Genomic DNA, 27,820 nt, shown 5'->3' on the forward strand with positions numbered 1-27,820 from the left:
GACATGAAACTAATGAATGTAGAATTACAGCAGTAAAATCTGTTTTTGAAGATTATGAAATGATGACATCTTTAACTTTTTATGCATCTGCAATGAATATTGGCACTTGCCCTTTAAAAATTTCAAGGAAATAAAAAAAATCTCTATATAGTCAGAATATCTCAAGAAGTGATTATTTTTTTTCTCAGCGAAGCAAAGCTAGAGTTAGCAAGCTCTGTGGCACTAAATGCCATATTCCAGAACAGAGGTGACCAACACTACCACTGTGCCTGAACGCATCCTATGTATACACACACAGACCACCAGAGATGCTGTTCTAACATGCTGATCACACTGTGTAAACACAGTGTTAGAAGCAGGATGAAATGTCATACCATAATATATCATCATAATGAGCTTTTAAAAATGTTTCGGATCATTTCAAATGTAAAAGTTCTATTGTATTCTTCTGCGCTTATTTGTATGCTTTTCATAATGTCTCATTTATTTATTTAATTTTGAATGATTTGTGTCATTCTCCCCAAATGTAACATGGTAAATGGACTGCACTTATATAGCGCTTTTGTATCGACCACTCAAAGCGCTTCCCACTACAGGTGACATTCATCCATTCACACACACATTCATACAGCACTTGTTCTATAATATACAAAGTGCCCTCTAACACATACACACACATTCATACTCCGATGCTACATGGGGGTCAATCTGGGGTTCAAGGGTGCTTCGACACGCGGACTGGAGGACCACCGACTGGAAAGTTGGTGGGCGACTGCTCTACCTCCTGAGCTGCCGCCGCCATCTGAATCATATCGTACCACATGCTGAAATTAGTCTCCTCTCTCCTGTTGGATCCAGGCATGGCTGCCAGAGATGTGGCCCAGGCTCTTAAGTCCTTGGCCTCAGGTGCCAGAGGAGTTGCTGCCACCACAGATGACCCACAAGCACGCAACGCCATGCTGGACTGTGCTGGTGACGTCATGGACAAGTCCGCTAATCCTGATTGAAGAAACCAAGAGGGCCATTGCTAAACCAGGAGACGCAGAGAGTCAGCAGAGGCTGGCCCAGGTCAGACACAGACTCAGGGACAGAGAAGGACAGATACATGTGTGAGGGGTGGGGGTGGGGGTGGTGGGGACTGCAGAAGGCTTCCAGTTGACCGCTACAGCAGTTTAGTACTGACTGATCACTCCATCGCTGATAGTTATATAAGATTTCATCTAGATAATGTCATGTAAATATGGCACTGTATCTAGTTGGTCAAGTAACTGTGCTTGCGTGCATGTCTAAGTTGAAAATGAACTAATTTACAGTATACTGCAGATGACAGCATTAGGTTTTTGGTAAGTAGTGACATGAGAACACAAACATGAGCTGTTTGTGAAATTAGATTGTCAGGCTGTTTAGTAATAAGACAAAGGTTCAGTCATGATGAAAATCTACTTGCAGAGACATGTAATGTGCTAGACTACATTCAGAACAGTGTGTGTGTGTGTGTGTGTGTGTGTGTGTGTGTGTGTGGTGTGTGTGTGTGTGTGTGTGTGTGTGTGTGTGTGTGTGTGTAGGTGGCTAAGGCAGTGTCCCAGGCCCTGAACAGATGTGTGAACTGCCTTCCTGGCCAGAGGGATGTGGACAATGCCATCCGCACTGTGGGTGAAGCCAGCAAGACCCTCCTGGCTGATTCGGTCAGTACAGAAGACGTGCTGCATTATTTTTACTTGATACTTGAAGATTCTCTATATTGTGTTCCAGAAAAAGGGTATTGCGAAAACTCTTGAGTGTGTTAACCCTGAGTTGAAGGAAATGCTGAGTTGTCAGTTCTAAGAACTGAGATCACTATAACAGAGTCAGTTTTCGCAGCAATCTATTGAAGCTAGCCTGTTCACCAGCAGTTTCTCTCCCTCTCCTCTTGCTGAGCCTGAAGAAGCTATCTGACATAATGTTTCATTTCCTCATCCATACAGTCCATATCAAAGTGCAGATCAGAGCACATTAATTGGCCAGTTTATGTCGGGAAAAGATCAAAGTCCTGGTTGAATTTTAGTTTGTTATCCAAGAGTGCCCCTGCACTGAAGCAATCACTGTCACTCTTTAAATAACAAATCAGTTTGAAACTTTAGACATGCTGCATGATCATTGAATGATCATAGAATTTCACATATGCAATGACTGAGGACTGTGCTGAATTAAATCTAATTATGGTAACTTACTGGCCCTTTTATCAAACTCAGGATACTTCACTGCTGCTGTGTTTTGAAATGTGCATTAATGCAACACATTAATCTTTCTGACTCCACTGGATTAAAATGGAGGCTCTGCTCTTTATTTACCTGTTGTCATGGTGAACCATAGTGTCAGATCTCTATTGATGACTCCTTTTTCCATTCACTGTCCATACACAGAATACACACTGAACATACAGAGTTGACTGGACTAACTCTCATCAGCTGTTTCCTACCATGGTTATTAGTCAGCTCAGAGTTCAGGGTTCAGTTCAGAGTTTGTTGTTTGCCTGTTGTTTGTCATAGTTTCTTTGATCTACTTTTCCTTCCCTCTTTCTCTTGTCCCATGCCATAAAATCAGATAACAAAACTGTATGATCTGTACCCAGATATTCTCCTGATGGTGACTGTAACATCCAAGTTAAAACTTTAAACATGCACTAAACAATATATTTTTTGTTAACATGATTAGATGACTGTGTGTAAGGTGAAAGGTGCTGCTTGTAGTGATGAACCCACAGAGAATGATTACTCTCTCTGCAGCTCCCCTAAGCTCCACAAAGCTTTTTAAAAAAAAATGTGTAATTATTTTGGATTTATGACCCTCAAATCTACTATGTTCAGAGAAACAGCTCTAAAAACCCACTGAACACTACTTGCTCAACAGCCAGCAACAGACAGACACAGTGAGAGACTGGCTGGTGAACATGGTGGAACCTTTAGCAGCTAAAGAGCCAGATGTTTCACTCAGGAGATGGTAGAGACCAAAAATGCAGCTAGAAGAGAGTGAATAGTTATTATGAATACTTGTGAATACTTACTAACAATTTAATATGAATTAAATATTTTTTGTATATAAATTACATTTTCTTTGTCTAGTTGTTCATATATTTATTTTATTTCCCATTGTTGTATTCTAAATTCTCAGAATGGTTTGATTTTATTTCCTCTTCTCCTGTGCTACACTGACTCTATCTTCCATGTTGCCTCTTACAGCTCTCATTATTCTCCTCTTCCCCTCTGTAGTTCCCATCCAGTGGAAGGAGCTTCCAGGAGGTACAGGCTCAGCTCAACGAGGTAGCAGCCGGTCTGAACCAGTCAGCCAATGAGGTGGTCCAGGCATCCAGAGGGACCACCCAGGACCTGGCCAGGTCCACCAGCAAGTTTGGACAGGACTTCAGCAACTTCCTGGAGGCTGGTGTTGACATGGCCGGAACATCCCAGGTCAGTATGATGAGAAAATATTTACACAGTTACACATCAGTGAAGCTGCTTTTTCCAGAGTGTATTTTAATTGAGTGAGTATTTGGGAGTGTATTTGTGTGTGTGTGTGTGTGTGTGTGTGTGTGTGGTGTGTGTGTGTTTTCATGGTAATGAAGGATCATGTCATATTATGAGGATAAGTAGCAGCATAGGTCATAAGATTTGGAGGCATAATCATTTAATTTCAGCATTTTTAAATAGCAGTTGTATGGTATGGTTTACTATAACCATAAAGTTCTTCCTCCTCTCCTCCAGTCTAAAGAGGACCAGACACAGGTGGTGTCCAACCTGAAGACAATCTCCATGTCATCCAGCAAGCTGCTCCTGGCAGCCAAAGCTCTGTCTACTGACCCCAGCTCCCCCAATCTCAAGAACCAGCTGGCAGCTGCCGCTCGGTAAGGATATTTGCTCTCTGTTTCTTTGTTTGTCTTTTTTTTAATGCCTATCTGTCTGTTACATCTCTGAGTCTCTCTCATCTCTTGGTGTCCACAGGGCGGTTACAGACAGTATCAACCAGCTCATCACCATGTGCACTCAGCAGGCCCCAGGTCAGAAGGAGTGTGACAATGCTCTCAGAGAGCTGGAGGTATGGATCAAGTCTGGTTATGCTGTTCATAAAATCACCAGTTTAAATCAGGCCTGTATCCATGAGCCAGCAGCTGACTGGGACTGGTTTATATATGACAGCTGAACTTCACTGTATGAGCTGGACTGTTAATACTTAAGACTGTAAATGGTTTGATGTGAATTGCTGGAGCAATGACAGATCCTATCCTGTATGGCTCCTAGCTTTCAGATTATCATAGATAGCATCCGAAAAAATTACTGATAATGAGAAAAAGGAAAATGATGAACCGTGATTTAAGTCCAGCACGTAAAAGCACAGGTCAAGAGAGTCAGCTGAGAGTGTTTCTTTTGTGCGTTTGTGTTGATGACTGTGTTGTGTCTGTGTGCAGTCAGTGAGGGGGATGCTGGAGAACCCGACAGAGGCCGTCAGTGAGCTGTCGTACTTTGACTGCATCGACAGTGTCATGGAGAACTCTAAGGTAGAGGACACATCACTGCAGCTCCTCTGCTGCGTTTGCTTCTCCATCTTCCATCATTTGTTCTCATCTTGTTTTCTGTCATCACACTCCTCATTTCTTTACGCCTTTGCAAAAGCAAATGTCGAAGTGTTGTAAAAAAAGCAACATCACTGTACTTTATCTTACAACAGATGAGGCTTTGCTGCACTAATGCATGCATTTATTTATAAGAGGAAGGTCTGTCCCAAGTGAAAATACTGCTTTCCCTCAGTCATCTTCAAAACATTTAACCCTGTTCTGTCATTTCTTTGTCTGTCCACTCACTGTGCTATGAAATAGAAGATGTACAGCAGAGTGTGCAGTTTGTCACTGTTTTAAGAAGGGCTGAGGATCTTCTGGAATTTGTATGATATTAGTGCTTATATAATACCTATGTTTTGTCATTGATACCAAAAGGTTTTTTTCTGCAAACACCTTTTCATTGACCAAAGGAAGCCAAAGTTCTCACATTTTAAATGTTGCCAAAATACAAGCAGCTGTACACAAAGTACTTAAATAAAATTAAGAGTTTTTTAATTGAATTCAGGAACTGACTGGTCAAAAATTTATTGAACAAATAAATCCGTTTGAGCAAATATTTGATGCCAGCTTTCAGAACCTGGCTGTTTGATATCCTCTGCTATCAACACAATGGATTCATTACCAACAAAGTGCTGAGGTTTGATGGCCACCTATCATGGTTGTGCATTACTCCTTGACCTTGTGTTTTGCTTGTGACTTTTTGTTTTTCCCAGTTTGCTCAGTGAATTACTTGTCTTTAGAAGCAGAGAAAGATAAAGAAAAAATTGTCAAAACTAAACCATGTCTCTGATGTGAAACTCTGATTTCCTTTGACAGGTCCTTGGTGAGTCCATGGCTGGCATTTCCCACAATGCCAAGAACTCCAATTTGCCAGAGTTTGGTGATTCAGTCAGTGCTGGCTCCAAAGCTTTGTGTGGTCTGACTGAAGCAGCTACACAGGTAAAATCATTTTCAGGATTTAATTATTGCTGTAGTCTGGTGACACTTAGAGACACTAGCTCAGAGACAGAGGGGGTGTGTGTTTAAATTGTGTTTGTAATAAGTGCACCTGTAATACTTTGACAGTGTAAACTGATGAGTGATGTTTGATGATCCTAGGCTGCCTATCTGGTGGGAGTATCAGACCCCAATAGTTCAGCAGGTCAGAAGGGCCTGGTGGACCCTGCTCAGTTTGCCCGGGCGAATCAGTCTATTCAGATGGCCTGCCAGAACCTGGTGGACCCAGCCTGCACACAGTCTCAGGTACATACTGAACTCTCTGACAAATCAGGCTAGTGGCCAAATTTCTCATCATCTCAGTTAGTTGGTCTTCATGTGGTTGAGTACATCCTTGATTCACTCCTGTGCACCGTTTCTTTTCTCAGGTGCTCTCTGCAGCCACCATTGTGGCCAAACACACCTCCGCACTGTGCAACGCCTGCCGCCTGGCCTCCTCCAAAACACCCAACCCTGTTGCCAAGAGGCAGTTTGTCCAGTCAGCCAAAGAAGTGGCCAACACCACTGCCAACCTGGTCAAGTCCATTAAGGTTTGTAGTCCTTTTGAAATTCAGTGTCAATTAAATGAAGACGATATAATCTGTGTTTAGTGAAAGCAAATGTCTGGTTTGCATTTCTTCACCGTTCTTAACCTTAAAAACAAACTAGTCTTTACAGTTGGCATCAGACCAAAGCAAAAGTGCCTTTAGCTGTCCTCAGTGGCAAGACTCAAAGGCAAGGTGACAAGCCTGTCGTCATATAGAGAGGCGAGACATGATGAACTGTACAAATGGTTATAATGGTGGACACCTTCACATACCCTGGTCTCTGCAACATTTGTTGTGTTCTTGTCAGTTGTACATATAAAAATCTCTGCAAGAAGTTGTTTCAAGGATGGAAAAAGAAAGCTTGAGAGAGAAGTTCAATCCCTGCCTTCTCTGAAAAAAACAAACAAAAAAAACATCACTGCTCACCTGAAGTTTGCCAGAGAACAGTTTGACACACCACACTGGGGAAATGGAATGAAATGTGACTGATTACTGCATATGTGTAAAAAGGACACTGCATATCAATGTGAAAACCTCACTGCAATGATGAAGTGAAGGGAACATCATGAATTGGAGGTGCTTTGCTACCCCTGGATCTGGACAGCTCACCATCATCAAGGGAAAAATGGATTCCCAAGTCAGCTGAAGCTCAGTAGAAGTTGGTTGATATTGAAATTCTTTTGTGTTTCCCCCAGTTACTACACAGCAAACCTGGGAAGAGGTAGTATTACAGCCAAAAAAACGTGCATAAAGAGGGGGGTGAATAGGGGGTAAACAGGAGATGTGTTAGAAAAGGACTGTCCAAGAGGTATAGCCTCTTCCAAAGTTCTACTTGAGCCACTTTAGCACCAGGGTCATACCGATAGTGTCATTGTGTCTAAAATGCCATGTCCCCTGTGCAGGCCTTGGATGGAGCCTTTAACCAGGAGAACAGAGAGAAGTGTAAGGCTGCTACTGGTCCTCTGATAGAGGCTGTGGACAACCTGACTGCCTTCGCCTCCAACCCTGAGTTTGCCAGCATTCCTGCTCAGATCAGCCCAGAGGTATGTATTTTTGCCATTAATCAGTGCTATTGTTCTGTCTGTGACTTTTACAACTATTTAACCAATGAAAAGTACTTTCACAAGAGCTTGTAGCTAAATCTTGCTGTGGTCACTTATTTAAAAAAAAAAACAGGGTTTTTTCTTTTTTCAATTTCTTTTCCTGCAAATGAACAGTTTTGGACATACAAAGTTTCCATCTGATAGCAGCAATAAGCGAATAGCATGGAAGCAGTTTGAGAGTGTTACTACTTCTATTTTTATGCCTCTTCTGCTGTGGCTGGGGGCATTATGTTTTCTGGTTGTCTGTCTGTCTCTACTTCCCCTTCTTGTGAACACAGCATCTCAGGCATGCTTCAAGGAAATGCGTACAAATTTGGCACGTTCAATTGGACTCAAAGATGAAGTGATTTCATGGTCAATTGTCAAGGTCACTTGAAACAAAACAAAACACGTTTTTGGCCATGACCTCGCTAATGAACTGCAATTGTTCTCCGTTCTGTGCTCAGAGATTGCAGTTGAGTCAGTAAGGGGAAAGCACTCATGAGTGTGTGTACCCAGAAGTTACCAGAAACATTAAATCTCATGTAGTTCCTTCCTGTGTCTCTAAACCCAGCTTCAGTCTTTCTTATACTAGCCCTTTTCATGCTCATTTCCTCTCACCTTTCTCAGGGTCATGCAGCCATGGAGCCCATCCTGGCAGCCGCAAAGACGATGCTGGAGAGCTCGACAGGCCTTATCCAGACTGCCCGCTCTCTGGCTGTCAACCCCAAAGACCCCCCTAAATGGTCAGTGCTGGCCGGACACTCCAGGACTGTGTCTGACTCTATCAAGAAACTCATCACCAACATGAGGTAAGCTCTGCTGCTGCTAACACTATTGACTGGGCAGCCTCTCACTGTCCCTTTAGTTTTATTTTAATTGTATATATCCTCCACCTCATGTGTGTATTTGTACAGAGAAAAGGCTCCTGGCCAGAGAGAATGTGACGATGCAATTGAGGTGCTGAACGGCTGCATCCGTGAGGTGGATCAGGCTTCTCTGGCTGCTATAAGTCAGCAGCTAACACCCCGAGAGGACATCTCCATGGAGGTAAACACACAGGCACCCATGAACACAGACACACACGCAGAGATATATGCATATACACAAGTAAGTGAGTATGTTAAGAATGAGCTTCCATGCTTTTATGTATTGTTTTTAATGCAAGCATCATTACCTACTACAACCACAATTAAGGTAGTAATTATTTCAGGGGATTTGTACTGTACTGTACTGTAAAAGTGTTTCTGTCATTGTGCCCACCTTTTTGTACGATAATCTAAGAAGTATTCAGTCAGTTAAATGATGAGTCAAAACTCTGTAATGTGACTCAGAGTACATTGTTCCTGGCATCTGTGATAATTCTATTAGCATCCATAGAGAATGATGGTAAATGCTTGTTTGAATGGAGGAAGGAATAATGTTACATGTGTGTTTGTCACAGGCTCTCCATGAGCAGATGGCTGCCTCAGTCCATGAGATCAGTAACTTGATTGATCCTGTAGCTGTGGCTGCTCGCTCTGAGGCCTCCCAGCTGGGACACAAGGTAAAACACCTGACAACCCTCTATACAGCTGACACCTTGTAACATGAATGACCAGCTGGTGGTCAGTCTAAAGACAGACCAGGGGTATGTCTAATTTGTTCCCCATACACTTGAACAGGTATCTCAGATGGCTAGCTACTTTGAGCCCCTGATCATGGCAGCCATTGGCACAGCGTCCAAGATCCTCAGCAGCCAACAGCAGATGGCTGTCTTAGACCAGACCAAGACCCTGACAGAGTCAGCCCTGCAGATGCTCTACACTGCCAAGGAGGCTGGTGGAAACCCCAAGGTACTGAATCTGGCAGTTGTCATACAGAGTCCTCTACAGGAGCTGGTAGAAAAACCAGCACTTTAATTTTGAGACTAGGTGCTGTGGGATGGAACAAAGCACAGGACCAGTAATGGTGCATGCAATAATGTGTTTGTGCTGATGTTAGCAGCAGCTTCAGTTGTCAGTCTGCTCCTCACAACAGTATACAGTAATACTGTGAAAAATATCGTATTATCCACAAACCTGACATTCATTATCATTGTTATATGGATAACACAAAGATCCATGTTCCATTATAGATATGTTTTAAAAACCAATGTAGATCAACTCATATCTAGTCTAGTGTTGAATGTTGTCATGGCACAGATAGCTCTTTGTGTTAGAAGATTAATGCAGCATGTACAGATATTACAGCAGTGTACAGAATAGGCTTAACTGTTTAGCTTGGCTTGTAACAGTCACTCGACAGTGGACATTCAGAAACATTTGCTTGGTTTAACTTGGTGCTGGTACTTACATTATATATATACTCTATATGTAATATTTCTTTTGCCAGAGAAGTTAGCTCAGTGATCTGCTAAACAGAGGCATCAGGCATCCCAGTCAGCTGCCTGCAATGTAAAAAGCAAGACTTGCAGTGGTTATGTTTTGTTGTGAATATCAATGAACCCTGTGCTTTTTGTATATTATTGTATTTTATTCAGTTTAACTTAGTGAAATTTCCTAGTGCTGAGGTGTTTTAGCAGTCCAGTTGAATATTTCAGCATTACCTACTCAAATGTTCTCTTTTCCAGGCAGCACACATGCAGGAGGCCCTGGAGGAGTCGGTACAGATGATGAAAGAAGCAGTAGATGACCTGGGTGCCACTCTGGCTGAAGCTGCCAGTGCAGCAGGTGCTGTGGGTGGCATGGTGGACTCCATCAATGATGCCATCAATAAAATGGAAGACACACCTTCACTTGAACCTGAAGGCACCTTCGTGGACTACCAGACTACCATGGTTAAAACGGCCAAGGCCATTGCTGTCACTGTGCAGGAGATGGTAAGACATTTTGATCATCCAGAGGCATAATTAGTTCTGATGACAATCCTGAAATAATGCTAAATATTTTAAAACTAAAGATGAGTTAAATCAATTCTTCTGCACAATAAGACATGGATATGTTGGGAACTTTTTGTAGGTGTGTTGGATTTAATGATGACTGGGAGGAATTTTAGTAGAAGAAATAGACACAGTGAGGTTGTTGTGTAGTTGGAAAACTATGTGCTTTCCATTTGTGCAGATAGCCAGTATTTATTTTATACCTAGCATGCTTCAGCTTATCCTTCACGAACAAATCCATTCATCAAACGGTCAAAACTAAAAATGTCTTTCTGGTAACTAAACTGTCAGGAGGGACTTGAATTTTATCCCATATCAGCAAATCTCAGCAGCAACATGTGTTTGATCCTCCCTCAGACTACAGCAGTGTTTGGGTTAGACAGAGAATGGCTGGGGGAGGGCCACAAGTTCTTGAGTGCACTGCTAACAATGTTTCAAAAATAAGCCAGACTTAACCAGTGGTGGCCATGGCCATCCTGGGCCACTGCTGACTTATTTCTGCTTCCTGCAGTGTTTGTTTTCTGTTCTCATAATAATGTCAAAGCACTTATTGTTGTTGTTTTTTTTTTTTAATAACTGGTTTACACCTGGTAGACTAAGTAGTAGGTACTCAACAAAAATATTTTCTCATCTCTCTTAAGGTGACCAAGTCTAACACCAACCCAGATGACCTAGGAGGATTGGCCAACCAGCTGACTAATGAGTTTGGAAATCTGGCAAATGAGGCCAAATATGCAGCCATTACTGCAGAGAACGATGAAGTAAATAAAACCTAACCTACTTCAGCATGTTATTCTTTCAAGAGACTCTTTACAGGCTATGCCAACGCCATGTATCTCTCTCTCCATCCTTTTTATGTCTTTCTTTGTTTCTAGATTGGTTCTCACATTAAGAAGCAGGTGGGTGAGCTGGGTTTCAGCTGCACTGGCCTGGTGACGAAAGCTGGAGCTCTGCAGTGTAGTCCCAATGACTCGTTCACCAAGAAAGAGCTGATTGAAAGTGCCCGCAAAGTCTCTGAGAAGGTTAGACCGCAAGCAATCTCTTTATTTCTTTTCTTCAATGAATTTTTAGGCATTTCATTAAACATCAATAGTGAAGAGATGATGGGAAACAAGGGTGCAACAGATGCCGCTGTTGCAGAACGACCCTGGATATGTTTTTAATACACTTACATTTTGAGATTTCACTTTGCCCCATTCATGGGGTTTCATGGGCATAGTAAAGCCAACGTCCTCATTGCAGATTTGTCCTCTCCCTGCAGGTCTCCCATGTGTTGGCGTCGCTGCAGGCAGGAAACCGTGGCACCCAGGCCTGCATCACAGCAGCCAGCGCTGTGTCTGGAATCATTGCAGACCTCGACACCACCATCATGTTTGCCACTGCTGGTACTCTGAACAGAGAGAATGCGGAGACCTTCGCTGACCACAGGTACTAATCACTATAGAGACCCTCTGTAGTGACCCAAAGTGAAACTAGAACTGCTGGGTTCTGTTAAGTAAGAAATCAGAAGCACTGACATTTGAAACTATGCAAATAACAAACAGTATGTCATGTTGTTCATATGTCTAGATAAGGCTGGTAGAATTAGTTAAAACAATTAGTTTATGTTGTTGTTTTTAGCAGCCTTTAAGGAGCACCATGTGCCACCTTATTCAAACATGTCGGCATAACAGCAGGAAAGAGAGGACTAAACACTTCAGATGTTGTTAAACAGCCAAGATTACAGCTACAAAGCTGGAAAAATGACTTTAGGAGAGAGCATTGGTGAGTTTTATAGATATGGACAAAACCAAGTTACAAAGACAACACAAGAACCCATGCTGCCACCTGTGTAGTTTGTTCATTGATGAGTGTAGTTTCTCAGTGATCAAAATCATTGCAGTTTCAGTTTCTTGCAGTTTTAAAATGTATGTGCGGGGCAGTACTGAAGTTCCTCAGTGACAGCTGGTGACTCTGTTATCTTAATGTCTGCAGAGAATGCATCCTGAAGACAGCTAAGGCTCTAGTTGAGGACACCAAGCTGCTGGTGTCTGGTGCTGGAGCCAGCCAGGAGAAACTGGCCCAGGCTGCCCAGTCATCAGTGACCACCATCACCAAACTGGCTGATGTGGTCAAACTGGGAGCTGCCAGCCTTGGTTCTGAAGACCCAGAGACCCAGGTACAGACCACAGAGCTGTGTGTCAGAAAGCATGTTGCATGTTTGTTAATTGTCTTCGCAGTTACCACAGAGCACTAGCTTTCAACCTTCTGAAGGATACATCTTCATAAACACAGCTGCAGCCCCTGAGCTACAGCAGAGCTGCTACTTTGTGTCTTGGTGCAATCACTTTCCTACGTGAAGGCGTCAAGTAAAACTGTAAAGTACTGTGTTCTGTACTCTACAGGTGGTCCTGATCAATGCAGTGAAAGATGTGGCCAAAGCTCTGGGTAACCTCATTAGCACCACCAAAGCAGCTGCAGGCAAACCCCATGATGACCCCAGCATGCTACAGCTGAAGAACTCTGCTAAGGTAAGATACGAAACCCAAACTCCCATGAGACTCCTCTACAGCAGCACACTGCTTCCATTTTATATTCACACCTTCACCTTAGGGGAAGGATAAAATGATGAAGTGATGACATTTTATAAGGTCAGCTTTACAATGATTTCATAATGTCAATATAAGTCAGTGAGCAGTTTTTTTTCTGCTCATCAACTATGCTCATATGATCTGAACTGTTGTTGCAGGTAATGGTGACCAATGTAACATCCCTCCTGAAGACTGTGAAGGCAGTGGAGGATGAAGCCACAAAAGGGACCAGAGCTTTGGAGGCAACTATTGAGCACATCAAACAGGAGCTCACTGTGAGTAATTACACTCTTGAAATGGAAATGTTCTGTTATCAATATCTTTGTCAAGATTTGGAGCGAATGTATCTGTACTGATCCAACCAGTAGGAGATGGTGTAGCCTAGTAACAGCTAAAACCAGACCCCCTCCAAGAAGGATTAAATTAGAATACTGATCTGGTGTCTGATTATGTGGCATAAAATTCACTTAGCTACCAGTTAAACAGTCCCCTTTTCTTTTACCATACAGGTGTTCAGCAGTTCTGACCCACCACCAAAAACAACAGCACCTGAGGAGTTCATTCGTATGACTAAAGGAATCACTATGGCAACAGCGAAGGCAGTGGCTGCTGGGAACTCTTGTCGTCAGGAAGACATCATTGCCACGGCCAACCTCAGCAGAAGGGCCATCGCTGACATGCTGCACTCCTGCAAGGTACACAGGAGGTCACGACTCACACACTGGAGAAGAGTGTTAGTTATCTCACAGGTTGTTTGAGAACAAAAATCATTTGGAAAAGTATGGGTTGATTCTGAATATGCTTTAAGAAATATTTTAACATTTTGATCTTAAAATAATGCAGGGATAATTAGTGCATATCATCCATCCCTATGTGTGTGTACCACTGAGCTACTCATTGTAACCCCTGATTATAAAACATGTTCTTTTACAGTTGTTTGTCGCTAATTTACATAATTTCATAACTGAATTCTCATTTATAAAGTCACCTTGGTTTTGAAGGATTTGATTATTACAATATCTGCTGTCTCTGGATTAATAGACTAACTCAGCAACATAGTGTTACATTACTATAGTTTTTAAAATCTCTCTCTCACCTTTAGTACAAAGTTACTTTTGAATAATGTTTACAAATAGGTTGGTACGGTTTCTTCCCAGCTTATAAATCTCATCAACTCAAACATACCATTCACTGTCATGTTTCTCATGAAAGACCAGATTGTTTCCCTTTTGTCATTATAAGCATTACATTTTAACATACAGAATACTACTGCCCAAACTAATGTTGAATTCTGTCTGTTTGCTCTTTCAGGAAGCTGCTTACCACCCAGAGGTTAGCAAAGAGGTCCAGATGAGAGCTCTGCGCTACGGCAATGAATGTGCCTCTGGATATCTGGGACTACTGGAGCATGTGTTGGTGGTAAGACATCATTACCTACACACAAAAATGCACACAAACACTTTGCTTTCAGCACATTAAAGTGCTACCCATCGGCCCGTAGTGGTCCCTAAAAACACTTCCTGACTTGGAGAGAAGTGGTTGAAATGTAGAAACTGCAGCCCTGCATTACAGTGGCCATGTCACACCAACACTGTGTGGACATGGCCGTGGTGACTAAGTGTTTATTTTTACTAGTTAAGTTGGAATAGACATAGAGAACTGGGTATTTAGAATAACTAGCTATAATCATAGTGAAGAAAAGTGAAATAAACAAATAAAAATCACCTCAAAAAACTTAACTCTCATTGGTGAAATGGCCTTGGTGTGAAAATTAACTATCTGAGTTAAACTGTTGATTTTGCATGTACATAATAACACATTACCTATTACCTCTGTCTTATGCAAACCACCTGTAGTATCTGATGGAGATTATTTTAGTTAATGTTTTTTTACTGTAGTGTCAACATGTAGTTATTGTGCTGACCCCTGACTTATAAAACAGAACACACAGATTAAACAGTGACTGAGACCTCACACCAGACAGCTGTATTACTTAGTAGGAGAAGCCATTGTGCACTCACCATATCCACTCTGAGCAGTGGTCCTCGTAACACATTGTTAAAAGGGTATGAAATGAGTAATGCCATTGACCTTGCACATATGACTTCTCTGCTGGTCACTGTGATTGTGCTCCTAAAATAGAGCCCTAAAAGAACCTTTTAAAAGCACTGACAAAAGTGACATGTATAAACACCTGCATGGTCAAATCAAGCCATAACTTTTCCTTACCATTTCTTCCAATATCTTTATTGTTTTTTCCTCCGCAGCCTCCTGTGCTACACTTTGACACTTACACACATTAACACTAAGGCCCTGTCCTATATTAAAGCTGTCTGTATCCATGGCCACATGAGCAGGGTGGGGATGCCTTGCTGAGCAGCACCTCAGTAGTGTAATAGCAATATTTCTACATCCCAGTGTGAATTCATTCCAGTAGTGTGGGGAGAGATAGGGTTCACAGCATGATGGCTGCATGCATACAAACCTTTCCTCTATATGTCTGATGTCAGTGGTCATGTTTTTGATGACCTATTTTCTTTCCTTTTCCTTTTCCCAATGCTCTGTCAATGTTCTTTTAAACTTGTGGCTCACTGATGTCGGTGCAAGCCGGTGAGTACCCTGCATGATTGACCTGCACAAGTGTGGGGATGCATTGGTTGAACACTTTACTGAGTACTTTATACCACAACAATCCTGCAGAATACCATCAGCGGCATGTTAGCAGATGTCAGGCCAACTCTGCTTAGGGACAGGAAGAGGGTGTTTCGGAAAACTTACCTTTACCTCTCATAAGGCTGCAGTCGTCAAGGTTGTCAGAGTCATGAGGTGAAGGAATCAGACTCAGCTGGAGGTATTTGAACACATTCCTGAGATGGCCACCAGTGGTTATATAAATTTAGACTGATGTTAGACTTGACTGTGCAGTTGCACTGTCAGTCTTTCTGCTCTGAGCATTCTGGGGGGTGTGGGGGTGGCATTATATGTATGTGGTGGTGTCCGCTGCTGTTTTGGTGTTGTCTTTGGTTGTTTTGGTGACCTCTCAGTCAGATATACTAAGAGATACACTCACCATGCCTTTTGTGCATGTGTTTCAGAACTGCCTGTTTTATGCTGGCACGGTTGTTGCCAACTGATTGATCAAAAGTGAAAAAACAAAGCTGTGCATTTTTTAAAGATTAAAGGCAAACATGAAATGAAAAAACCTTGACAGTTGACAGTTCACTCTTGGTCTTGCAAACAACAGTTGCTAAAACTCCATGTAATGCCCACGTAGTAGCTTTTTCTGGAGCTTTTGAAATTGAACTGCACAGGGTAAAATTTTCTAAGTTCAGTCACTAAGAGGACCTGACAGACAAACTCAGTGATGAATTTCCTCTGAACAGAATTAAAATGACTGAACAGCACGCATAGTTAAAATCACCTCTGGATGTATCCCCTAAATGTAAACCGGTAGATACTTGTTTCCACTTTGATGTTAAGGTATATTTTTTTGTGATTAAGTGTTAAAAAAATCATAGATGAAACAGTCCAATATGCACTGTGGATGTAATCTGAGCCTGTGATCCTGGAACAGAACAAGAACCAGTCTGCCTGTCCACATAGTCTCTCTCTCTAATATTATTAAGAGAATGGTCTAGACTTGACTTGACAACTCTCTCTGGTCCTTGACCTCTGTAGGAATCACAGTACTGCCACTGACCTGCTGATCATGTTGCTGAGTGACATTGATGTCTTGCTATCAAATGAACGCACAGCGAACCTCACAGAATCACTGATGAATTAACCTTTTTTAGAATCGATGCATGGAGTTGTGTGTCTTAGTGTGACATAAAACATGCCATACATCCTGTTTCCCTTGGTCTAATATTGTCAGCAGTAGAGCTCAGGTACTGGTGTGCTCTCAACACATGTGTCATCTGAACATGTGTGTACCAGTTTGTTGGTGTGCAGTCATTTTGGATGTGTTTGCCCATGGCTTTAGTTTGGCCAGCTGCATGCATTCCTGTGCAGTTACGTCCTTGTCTCTATCTTCTCATGACAACACATTTGAATAAACTTGAGCTGGGTATGGGCTGAGCCCTGTTAATGCCCTGCACCTGTCACACACCGCTCCAACCTGAATACTGCATGTCCACCTAGGACAGTCTGAGGACACCAGCTGTAACCCAAATGCATCTGAGCACCAACAAATCAAACCAGTCTGCCATTATTTTCATTCACATATGAGATGGCGGTAACATTAATTGGCTTATTAGGAACAGAAGTTGACTGTCTCATTTCCTCCCTGTATTAGTTGTTTGATGTAAGCTGCAACCCGGCTCAGGATTTTGGCAAGGCGGGGGTGTGGGGTGTGGAGATTGACTGACATCTTGTGAGTCCAGTCAAGGTCTGCTTCATCAAATCATCGCCTTTTAGGGGGCAGCCGTAGTTTGAGGTTGTGCTGATCAATGTTCCTCCTAATTTTTCATGTGTCTGAGCATACACACAAACTCCCTGAGAATTCTATGGACCACTGTGAGCAACATCAGACGTGCACACTGTAATTTTATGCGCTACATAGTTTTGCTGTGGCACGGAGAAAGCGGGAGCAGTGCGTGATTGCGCAGGCGCGCAGCTTAGAGAGAACATTGGTCCTGATGTAAGCACACTGGTGTTTACACCTGAAGAAGTCTTGGTTTTATACCTTATACTAAAAATCTGTGGTCACATTAGTGCCTCCCCCAAAATCCCTTTACTGTACATTATATACAACTCTTGGTGTTTGAGGTAATAATATGTCAGATTATGATAATATTAATCCTACACATTCAAAGTCCCCCAGTGCAAGCCGTAGGTCTTGAGTGCATGGACTGTGTCACTAAGTGCACCCGCTGTTAATTTAGATACAGCAGTGCAAAGTGCAAAAAGCTGATCCTGAATTGAGATGTTTTGTTGAGTTGACAACAGCTCAACAAATGACAAATCCACTTCTCCAGGAAATCATAACTGGATGGTGCAGAGCGGCATAACATGAACACACAGGACCACAGATCTGCAGAGAGAGGCAGATGATGTGGGTTTTTATTTAACTCCTATAATCGTGATAGAAATGATGAAGCTGTTATGACCACATCACTCTTTGTCTGTTTCAGTTTTATTTCTACTTTATCTCATGTCATAAACGGGCATCATCATTCAGTAAAATGTGAAAATGTGACAGCAGTGTTTACACTGTAATGTATTTTTTGCCATAAAGAAAGCTGGAAAGAAGGCAATGATAGACTTATGATCCACACAGACAAACAACCACTCACACCAAAATTGTTCAAATTAATGTTTTCCTTCATCAGTATACACTCAGTACCCTATAATGATGAAGCAGAGAGAATTTTAGAATTATTTTGCACATTTTTTAAAAATGAAAAACTGAAACATCACATTGACATTACTCAGTACTTAGTTGAAGCACCTTTGGCAGCAACTGCAGCCTTGACAAAAGTATTCAGATCCTTTGCAATGACACTCGAAATTGAACTCAGGTTCCTCCCATTTCTCTTTATCATCTTTGAGATGTTTCTACACCTTGACTGGAGTCCACCTGTGGTAAATTCAGTTGATTGAACGTGGTTTTGAGGGGGACACACCTGTTCTGTATAAGGTCTCACAGCTGACGATACATATGAGAGCAAAAATCAAGCCCTGAGGTTGAAGGAACCTGCCTGCAGAGCTCAGAGACAGGAGTGTTTTGAGGCACAGATCTGGGGAAGGCTACCAAAACCAATTCTGCTACTTAGAAGTTCCCGTTCGCAAGAGCACAGTGGCCTCCATAATTCTTAAATGGAAGAGCCTGGAACAGCCAGTTGTTCAGTTTGGTCTCAATTCCTAAGCGCTCATTAGCTGCCCAATACCAACAGCAACAGAGCAAAGTACAGTGATATCCTTAATGAAAACCTGCTCCAGAGCACTAAGGACCTCAGACTGGAACAAAGGTTCACTTTCCAACAGGATAATGGCCCAAAGCACATACTAAAGACAACACAGGAGTGGCTTAGGGACCTCTGACAATGCCCTTAAGTGGCCCAACCAGAGCTCTGACTAGAACCCAATCGAACACCTCTAGAGAGACCTGAAGATGGCTGTCCACTGAAAGTCCCCATCCAGCCTGACAGCCTGAGAGTATCTGCAGTACAAAATAGCAGAAAATCCCCAAATCCAGGTGTGGAAAGCTTGCCCCAAGACGATTTGAGGCTGTAATCAGTGCCAAAGGTACTTCAACCAAGCACTGAGTAAAGGCTGTGAATACTTATGTCAATGTAATATTTTTCTTTTTTAAAAAATCTTAATAAAAAGTAAAAACTTCTAAATTCTCTTTTTGCTCTGTCAATGTGTGTAGATTAATGAGGGGAAAATTATGATTTTAGCAAAAGGCTGCAACATAACAAAATGTGAAAAAAGGGAAGTGGTCTAAAGACTCTCTCAATGCACTCTATGTGTCCTGCTCCCATACAGTATTAATGCAGCTGTGGGTAACAGATATTATATAACAATCACTCAGATTCATTTATAGATCAGTGCCGACTGATTTACAGATGTTCCTGCTTTAAACACAATCAACATCAATTTTCTATATCAAATGAAACATCTCTCCTGGATGAGGAGTGATTAGATAAATGATTTATTTACAGTTTAAGACTCCATCATTGCTCTATTTTTGCTCCATGTATTAAGTTTGCTTGTGTCGATAACATCACCTCAGATTGATGGTACTCCAGAAACGTGAATCTGAGACATCAGAACAAAGTTCCAAACACATTTTTTTCTTCCACAATACCAACTCAGTTTGCGCTGTCTGTAGCATGGCCTGTTTGTGCCTCTCCCCTAACCTGTGCACAGTTCAGTCTGTACTGGACACTAAAATACCATATAGATGTGCAAAGTGAATTTCAATATCAGGAAAATATCAGTCTGTTTGAAGTGCTGCTTGCACTGGTCATTGCGCCACCACGAAAATAAGGAGGATGTAGTTTCCTCCCCAGCATCAAGCTGTATATATGTACACCCAGATAGGTAACAAATAAAAGGGAAAACCCAACATGCAGTGTGTTAGTAGAGAGCTGTTCCATCATGAGCTTCCAAAACATCTTCAGCATTCCTTGTCCTGCTTTACTGTTACAGTAATCTTGATCTATGATACAATGGTGAAGAAGCAAACACATATGTAGATTTCTCTTGTCCTCTGAAGTGTTTGAATTGACGAATATGGATAATAAGGCTGGGATTTGATTCAGGTAAACATGTTAAGCATCAGTGATACAGAGGTTGAGTGTAAAAACAGTTTAATTAAAGGTGATTTTCTTTCTTCACCCACAGATCATCCAGAAACCCTCTCATGATCTGAAGCAGCAGTTGGCCAGCTATTCCAAGAGGGTGGCAGGCTCTGTCACGGAGCTCATCCAGGCAGCTGAGGCCATGAAAGGTATTTTAATCTTTGACCTCTTCAACAACAGAGTGTCAAAACTACACTCTCCAGGGCGTCTATTTCTGCCTTAATTTACATGTAATGGTGTTGATGTTCTTATTGATCTGATGCAGTTGAGCTAAACATATTAAAGTTTGAATGGGGTTTCTATTTTAGGAAAACAGTGGAATAATAAGAATGATAACTAGGACATTTAGGAGGGATTGTTGGCTTCTGGCAAAGTTTGAGTGAAGCTGTGTTAGTAGCTTGGATTTGTATGAAGAAGCAGTTAAATGGGAGACATTGTGCAATTGAGGTAAAGTACCAGGACTGAACTGCAACAAAACAGAAAAGAAAAGTTAAAACAAGCCTTTGTCTGAAGGAGAATGCAAAGTTGGAAAGTGAGAAAGAGATGGAGGATGCAAACTATAGTGTTAGAAATGAAAAGAGTTAAAATGAAAGCCATCGTTGAAAGACTTGAAAAAGTTTAAATGTATTGGGATTTCCTATTGTAAGCAAATGCACAGACATCTCACTTAAGAATCCACCAAATGCTGTCTCACTACTGGACCAGTACTGGACTACCAGTCAAAGACCATATTTACTATCAGTCAAGACTCTGCTGAACACTCTGATATAAAGTATTTGTTTGCTGTGTCAAAAATGTGGGATATACTGCAATCTAAACATTTGTCCCTCTTTCTGTTGCTTGGTACTCCTGCCACTTTGTGCCAAAGGAGATGAGTTTGCTTACCTTCTGGCAAAAAATGATGTGTGAAGAGTGAAATTTGAACACTGAGTTTCAGACATTTGTTAGCTCAGCATCAGTTCATATTTAGGTCACTTCATGCAAATGAACACTGACAGTAATTTGAAGTGGGGTTAGTAATTATCCCCCTCAGAGTTCTTCAGTTTCACACAGCTCTGTTCTGGGATCTCCCCCTCTTAAGAGGTGAGTACAAATTACATTGAAGGCGATTCCATAAGTGCGTCATCTGTCAAATGGAGGGAAAGTCACCCTCAGGGCTTCATATCATAGATTAATGTCCCTCTGCTCCAGTTCAACAAACATTAGCTGCAACTGAATCCTGCTGCCCGTCTGTAGGTTCATGGCTTCATTTAACACATGATGCAGATAGCACTGAGAGATGAAGAGCTGTGACTGATATGCAGGATTTGGGTTCAGCAGGATTTTATCACCATCATATTAACCTTAAATGTGAATGTCTTCAAATGTCTACTCAGTGTCAGATAAATTGATGTTATATATTGCAGTATCAACAAACAATATTTATATATTGATCACTGCTAAGTTGCCTAGTGAGATGGGATAAGCTGCTCTGACCTGTGCTGTTAGGAAATAAAGGGCACTCTGGGTTAAATAGGCCAGGTGTGTGTTCATTTTGGATAATGGTGCAGCTCATTGAGGATTGGCTAATATATATATTAATTTGTCAAATTAATATATAATGGGAGGTATATCTGAAAGTATAGGCCTGATATATCTTGCTTAGTAGTCTTGCTCTTGCTCTGTAGTACGTAAATATAAATTCTAAGTAATACAGAGAGCCATAATATCATTACCATTATACCTTATTCAACTAACAGAAATGCTGGGGGAGAATGTAAAATGTAGTGTGTTTTGAGGCACAACTGAGCCAGTGTTGTTGGTGTGTTTTGTAGGTACAGAATGGGTGGACCCTGAGGATCCCACTGTCATTGCTGAGAACGAACTGTTGGGAGCAGCGGCAGCTATTGAAGCAGCTGCCAAGAAACTGGAGCAGCTGAGGCCCAGGACCAAACCCAAGGTTAGGAGGGCTTTTTACAGAGCAGCAGAATTCTCACTGAGCCTGTTAACCTCACCGCAGGGTCACATACAGAGTGTGTGCTGCACATCATCTGTGCCATCAGCTCCTCATACCATGAATGATGGCTGTCCCACTGACATTACCCTGTTGACATTGTAATATTCCCTCCTTTCAAAGTTATTCTAAAACTCCAGCTTTACCTTCGCTGTAGACCAGTCTTGCATAGGATGGAACCTCTCTCTCTCTCTGAATGCAAAGCACTAGAATGCAATGTGTTTATTGACAGTTAGTTTTCTTCTCTCGTAAACAGGAGGCAGATGAGAGCTTGAACTTTGAGGAGCAGATTTTGGAGGCAGCCAAGTCCATCGCAGCTGCCACCAGTGCCCTGGTCAAAGCTGCTTCAGCAGCACAGAGGGAGCTGGTGGCTCAAGGGAAGGTACGTCTGAACCTAACTTAAAGTTGAATATTCTACTCAAGCAACATTTAAATGCTTAACTGTCAGTTTGCACACCATAATTTGCCCTTTAACTATATAATAACACCTGATAGTCCATGTTAGGACACCCTCCTTTCCACCAAAAACTGACTCCACCACACATAGCAACAAGCTGACAGAGAAAAAAAGGTTTTCAGGACTTTAAAGACAAAAACCATGCTAAAGTGTTACCACAAGTTCAGTCTTAGGAAACCTCACTTCACAAAATATATATTTTTGTTAATGCAAATCATTTTCTTCCAAACAAAGGAAGTGGAAACTGATACTGAAGCTAGCTGACCATTTTCTGAAAAGAATGATCCATCATTTACATTGTGTAAACTAAAGCTTGGCAAAAGAACTGATTTTAGATATCTCATCAAGGTGGAGGTGTTAAGTGTACGCTCATGTACATCTTAGAGTTTTCTTTAAAAAAAAACAAAAAAAAAAAAACACCTGCCACTGCCATACAGATATAACCTTGACTACTTGTGCTTATCCTATCCATTCTTTATCCTCAGTGTTCCTTCCTTTCTCAATTACACTTACTCCACCTCAGTGATAAACCAACCAGAGGATGCTTTCACTTACTTGAGATTTTGGAGGTCTTTTTCTTTTAGGTTTAATTTGCCCATCCACATTACTCTTGGATAGGCAAAATATCCCCAAAAACCATATAACCAGTATGATTCTGAATCCAGTTTTCCTGTGTTTTCAGGTGGGAGCGATCCCAGCCAATGCGGTGGATGATGGACAGTGGTCTCAGGGGCTGATTTCAGCTGTAAGTCTCTTCCCTCAAGAAGAATCAAGAATTTATAATAGTGAATTTAATAGTGAAGCATCTTACCATTGATGTCTTTGACTCCTCAGGCTCGAATGGTTGCTGCAGCAACTAACAACCTGTGTGAGGCAGCCAACTCTGCGGTGCAGGGACACGCCAGTGAAGAGAAGCTTATCTCGTCAGCCAAGCAGGTGGCGGCCTCCACCGCTCAGCTGCTGGTGGCCTGCAAGGTCAAGGCTGACCAGGACTCCCAGACCATGAAGAGGCTCCAGGTCAGCAGTGGTTGTTAATCCTTATCATGCTCCTTCACACACAGGCCCACTGTTGACTGTTATGTACTGTGTTGTTACTGTGGCACCTCAGAACATGTATTTAGTTCTCTGCCAAATAAAGGCCAGAGCTGCAACTGTCAGAGGCTCTGACAGTTGCAGCTCAGGTTCCCCTCTGAGTCAGAGGGGAACCTGAGAGCCCAGTCACCCCTATAAACTGATGTACGCACAAAGGGGCAGAAGAAATGGTAGAAAACAGAAGGTGGTATTTTATTGGTGTCTAAGGTCATTGTCACACCTGTAGGTCCGTTTGTTTTACACCCAGTTCTGACTCCTTGGTTTTCACACTGACATTATTACAAACACACCAGCAGGAGTAAACATGAAGTTGTGTATACTGAGAAGTAAATTGTTCATTGGACAGTCTTAGAATAATAACATGATCCAAATGATCTTTTAAAGATCAGCAGATGGATTTCGTAGTGGCATAAGGATTTATGGTAATACCAGATATCTGCTATCACACTGTTTCTTTGAGTTGAACCAAACCGGTTAAGAGAGCTCACTAAAATATCCTTAACTAAATAAGTTGGCACTGTACGTAGGATAGTCAGTGCAGTTAAAAAAAAATGCCAGCACTGTTTCCCAGACAGCTGGGGCAGTGGCTGACCTTTCCACTGATCTCCATCAACAATCTGGAAACATTAATGAAGAAAGTGAGAGGAATTTTTCCCCCTCAGAGATAATCTTGAAACAACTGTCATTTTAAACATCCAGTAGCATCCTGCCACTGACATCTCTGCCCTAACTCTAACACCCCTTTCAGACAGCAGGTCTATTCAACACATGCTTGAACACCATTTGACCAGTTCTTCTGAGATAGCTGTCACCTGCGTCTCCTTGTTAGTGAAAGAAGACTGGCTGAGGCACTGACTGACTTGCAGACCCCCACCAAGGGCTTTATCTACATCAGTGCTTTGGTCTTAATGGGGCACAGTAAAACAGCTGTAGCTTTGGCCTTAATTTAAAGAAAAATCCGTCCAGTCAGCTTGAGAAAGGGGAAGAGTGGTGTGCAAGTAATTAAACGTCTATTGAGATATGCACAGTGTGTATATTGTAGCCTTAGACAGGCTTTGTCTTATTATGACCATGAATGGAGGCATTATGTTTTCTGGTTGTCCGTACATACGTCCCATTCTCATGAACGTGATATCTCAGTAATCCCGTGAGGGAATTTCTTTACACAAACTTTCCATTGGACTCAAGGATTAACTGATTAGATTTTAGTGGTCATAGGTCAGAGGGCAATGGTCACCGTGGCAACAGAGTATGTTTGAGCTTGAGCCATTTTCAGAGAGACTAAAAAGCTGGGGTCCAAAATTAGCTCTCTAACCCTTTAATCCTGCTTCGTCACACTGACATCTGATATGGGAAAATGCACGGTGAGGTGTGTAATTCTCATCTGTAGTAACAATTCAGACCTACAGTACCTGCTGAGGGAACAATAACTTTAGTCATTCTGCAACAGCTGAGGTTGTTGGACATCACACAGTATGTCTATTCATAGGCTGGAGTGCAGAGTGTTTAGGGTTACAGGTGAGCTGCGTGATCTGTACAGCTGCTACATCAGGATTAGTGTGCTCTATATTTAGCACAGGTAAGAGCGCACTTTACATACTGCTGCATTTCAGTATTTTTAAAGGGGTATTCCAGAGATGTAGCATTGCACATTCATAAAGGTAAGGGTCTCATAAGTGGCTGATTTAAAAACAGAGCAACAGAGGCTGATTTGAATCCAAGTCCAACCTGAGACAACCCTGATGATATCATTATTGCATCATCATTATTATTTTCTCAGACTTTCTAAAGACCCCCTTTGGAGTGGCTCTTTAAGAAAGGATGCTGGACTTTAACATTTTCCCTCTTAAACTCTACTAAAAGCACTAACTCACTGATGGAAATAATGTAGCACATGAGGGTTGTTGTGACCTTTATGTGTAACTGATGCGGTCAGTCCCAAGACATAACAGAAACTTCAAGTATCTCCTGTCACTCCATCCACCCAAAAATACTATCTTTAAGGCTGTGTCTATGCTAGCTGTGAGCACATCAGCCTGCCCAGGCCATCTCATATTCTCTGATCCAATCAGCAGTGGCTTATCTCCTCCTCTTCTGGGCCTGCAGCTGCCACCACAGTAATTCCCATACATTTATGTCTACAGACACTCTGGAAACAATCCACCAGTCTACCCATGGCACCAAGAACTGGAAACATTAACCCTGATCTATGATTACAGCAGCAGCATTTGCTCTCATCACTCTTTGCCATGGTGCTTTTTAAGGCTGTAATTATTCAGAGTGCTGAGTAATGTACAGACTCTCTGTTGAATGTGTGAATATCTGAGGAGAAGACTGTTCCTGATGGCAGCAGGTGGTTCAGGGACAGGATTTATACACCAGGTTACCAGATTATTTTATACCACCTACAGTAATCCAATATAATACAGCAGCCAACCAGGGTGTACTTACATGTTTTTCTCATTAAAGGGATGGTTCAACATGGAAAATATGTATTTTGTATCACTATCAATATTGGATTTGAATAAGATGGAACTACCAGCAGCGTTGGTGTGTTGAGGCTGTTTTGTTATTTATTTATATTTATTGACACTTGTGTAGTTCTTTTAGATCTTCTATTTCCTGCCTAGTCCCTTATATTTTCTGTCAACTAACTGATTCAAGTGTAAAATTTATGTGCTACAGCGACAGTGAGGAAGCAAATATGATGACCCTGTGGTCACTCTGAAGGCTGGAGTTATTGCAATCCATTACATGGTATTTCAGTACTTGAGGAGAATACAAAAGGGTCAGTTCACTCGTTATGAAAAAATACAAGCAGGTTAGGTGAATGTAACTGAAACATCTCTTTCCGGGAACAATGTCCCTGTGGATAATCCTAGACCTCCCTGGAGACAGTTCTCATAGGGATTATTGTCCCTAGAAAGAAGCTCTAGTGAGCGCAGTTGATAGTGACATTGATGGATAATCTAGATGGACATTGTTTCTGGAAAAACATGTTGATGTTAAAGTCTGAAATGTCATTTATTGGTACCGTAAACACCAAAAACTGGATTTCATTGACTGTTACTGTTTTGAAGAGAAAGCAGAAATCTCAGGTATCTCACAATCTTCCCGTGTAACTGCTGCACAGCCAGACCAAAACTGGCCAGCTAAGTCATGTGACAGACAGATACCTCGGCCAGAAACCTTAACAGTGCCACGTAAGAGGTTGCATGGCCACATACAACAATAACATAGACATGGGTTAGTCCTCATGTTCTAGAAGGGTGGGTCTAGAATCATCAGCCAATGAGCCCTAAATCTGAGTGGATTTTTGAATGTGTGTCATAAAACAACCTATTAAGTTGCTCTTTTAACAATTGATTTAATGTCCATTTTTAGAACATTAGTGCCCAGTGGTGCCTCCTGGGGCAAATACTGCGACAGTCCCAGTTTAGTGTATGTACAACTGATGAGGAGAGCTTCACAGTGTCATGCTGTATGTCAGAAGACTAACATTCCAGCCAAAGATAAACCAGCAGAGGAGGATTCACTAATGTCTGTGTGACTATGGCGTTCTCTGCCAACTCAGTGTCTGATTTCTGCCCACAGAGCCGCAAAAGGACAAAACTCCTGTTTGCTAGCGCTGAGCTGCCCAATGAGACAAATGTTTGGCTTTGAGCGTAGTTCAGCAGGCTGCTCCTCGTTGCCTTTTACAGCTATTCTCAGGCGCTGAGCAGGGAAAAAACCTGTTATGGTTTTGTCTCTGAGCACTGGTTGAAATTTTCATTTCCTTTCCAGGAGCTGCTGTTCACAAGAAGCACATTGATTTGTCTGCTACTACAAATCTGTTTCCACATTCCCTCAAAGACTAAACTATGTTCTGTGGTTATAAATATTAAGCAGTGCTGTTAAACATGGCCGTTATAATTCATTCTTCCTTGAATGAGCTTATCTTACCTTAATTCTAGTTCCAGTTACTTTTTTTCTGGAACTTTCCAGAAAAGTTCAAACCTAAGTGTGAACTTTCACACTAAACTTAATTTTTAAAATCCTGAATGATTGTGTGTTTCTGCAGGCTGCTGGAAATGCTGTGAAGAGAGCCTCTGATAACCTGGTGAAAGCAGCACAGAAGGCAGCATTTGATGCTCAGGATGACCAGGCTGTGGTGGTCAAGAGTAAGATGGTGGGAGGTATTGCTCAGGTGAGTTAAAGATGCCAGTGGGAACACAAACACAAGCACATACATACTTATTTAAATAAAGATATAAAAGGAAACATAAATAAATACGTAAAATGTTTG

General features: G+C 41.9%; 1 protein-coding gene across 1 annotated transcript in view; it reads left to right on the top strand.

Moving 5' to 3' along the window:
- The window catches only part of tln1 (talin 1), a 64,928-nt gene that overhangs the window by 34,370 nt on the left and 2,738 nt on the right, over positions 1–27,820 (top strand). The window contains 30 exon segments of the mRNA XM_018667797.2: positions 859–995; positions 997–1,068; positions 1,566–1,685; positions 3,249–3,446; positions 3,741–3,880; positions 3,978–4,071; positions 4,442–4,531; positions 5,408–5,530; positions 5,690–5,833; positions 5,956–6,117; positions 7,017–7,157; positions 7,827–8,008; positions 8,114–8,246; positions 8,641–8,742; positions 8,861–9,031; positions 9,808–10,056; positions 10,758–10,877; positions 10,992–11,138; positions 11,378–11,544; positions 12,091–12,274; positions 12,501–12,626; positions 12,845–12,961; positions 13,196–13,381; positions 13,998–14,105; positions 20,037–20,142; positions 21,808–21,932; positions 22,243–22,368; positions 23,126–23,188; positions 23,278–23,460; positions 27,596–27,721. Coding sequence (XP_018523313.1) covers positions 859–995; positions 997–1,068; positions 1,566–1,685; positions 3,249–3,446; positions 3,741–3,880; positions 3,978–4,071; positions 4,442–4,531; positions 5,408–5,530; positions 5,690–5,833; positions 5,956–6,117; positions 7,017–7,157; positions 7,827–8,008; positions 8,114–8,246; positions 8,641–8,742; positions 8,861–9,031; positions 9,808–10,056; positions 10,758–10,877; positions 10,992–11,138; positions 11,378–11,544; positions 12,091–12,274; positions 12,501–12,626; positions 12,845–12,961; positions 13,196–13,381; positions 13,998–14,105; positions 20,037–20,142; positions 21,808–21,932; positions 22,243–22,368; positions 23,126–23,188; positions 23,278–23,460; positions 27,596–27,721 — 4,142 coding nt within the window.

Source organism: Lates calcarifer, linkage group LG9 (assembly GCF_001640805.2).
Source record: "Lates calcarifer isolate ASB-BC8 linkage group LG9, TLL_Latcal_v3, whole genome shotgun sequence".
Taxonomy (NCBI): domain Eukaryota; kingdom Metazoa; phylum Chordata; class Actinopteri; family Centropomidae; genus Lates; species Lates calcarifer.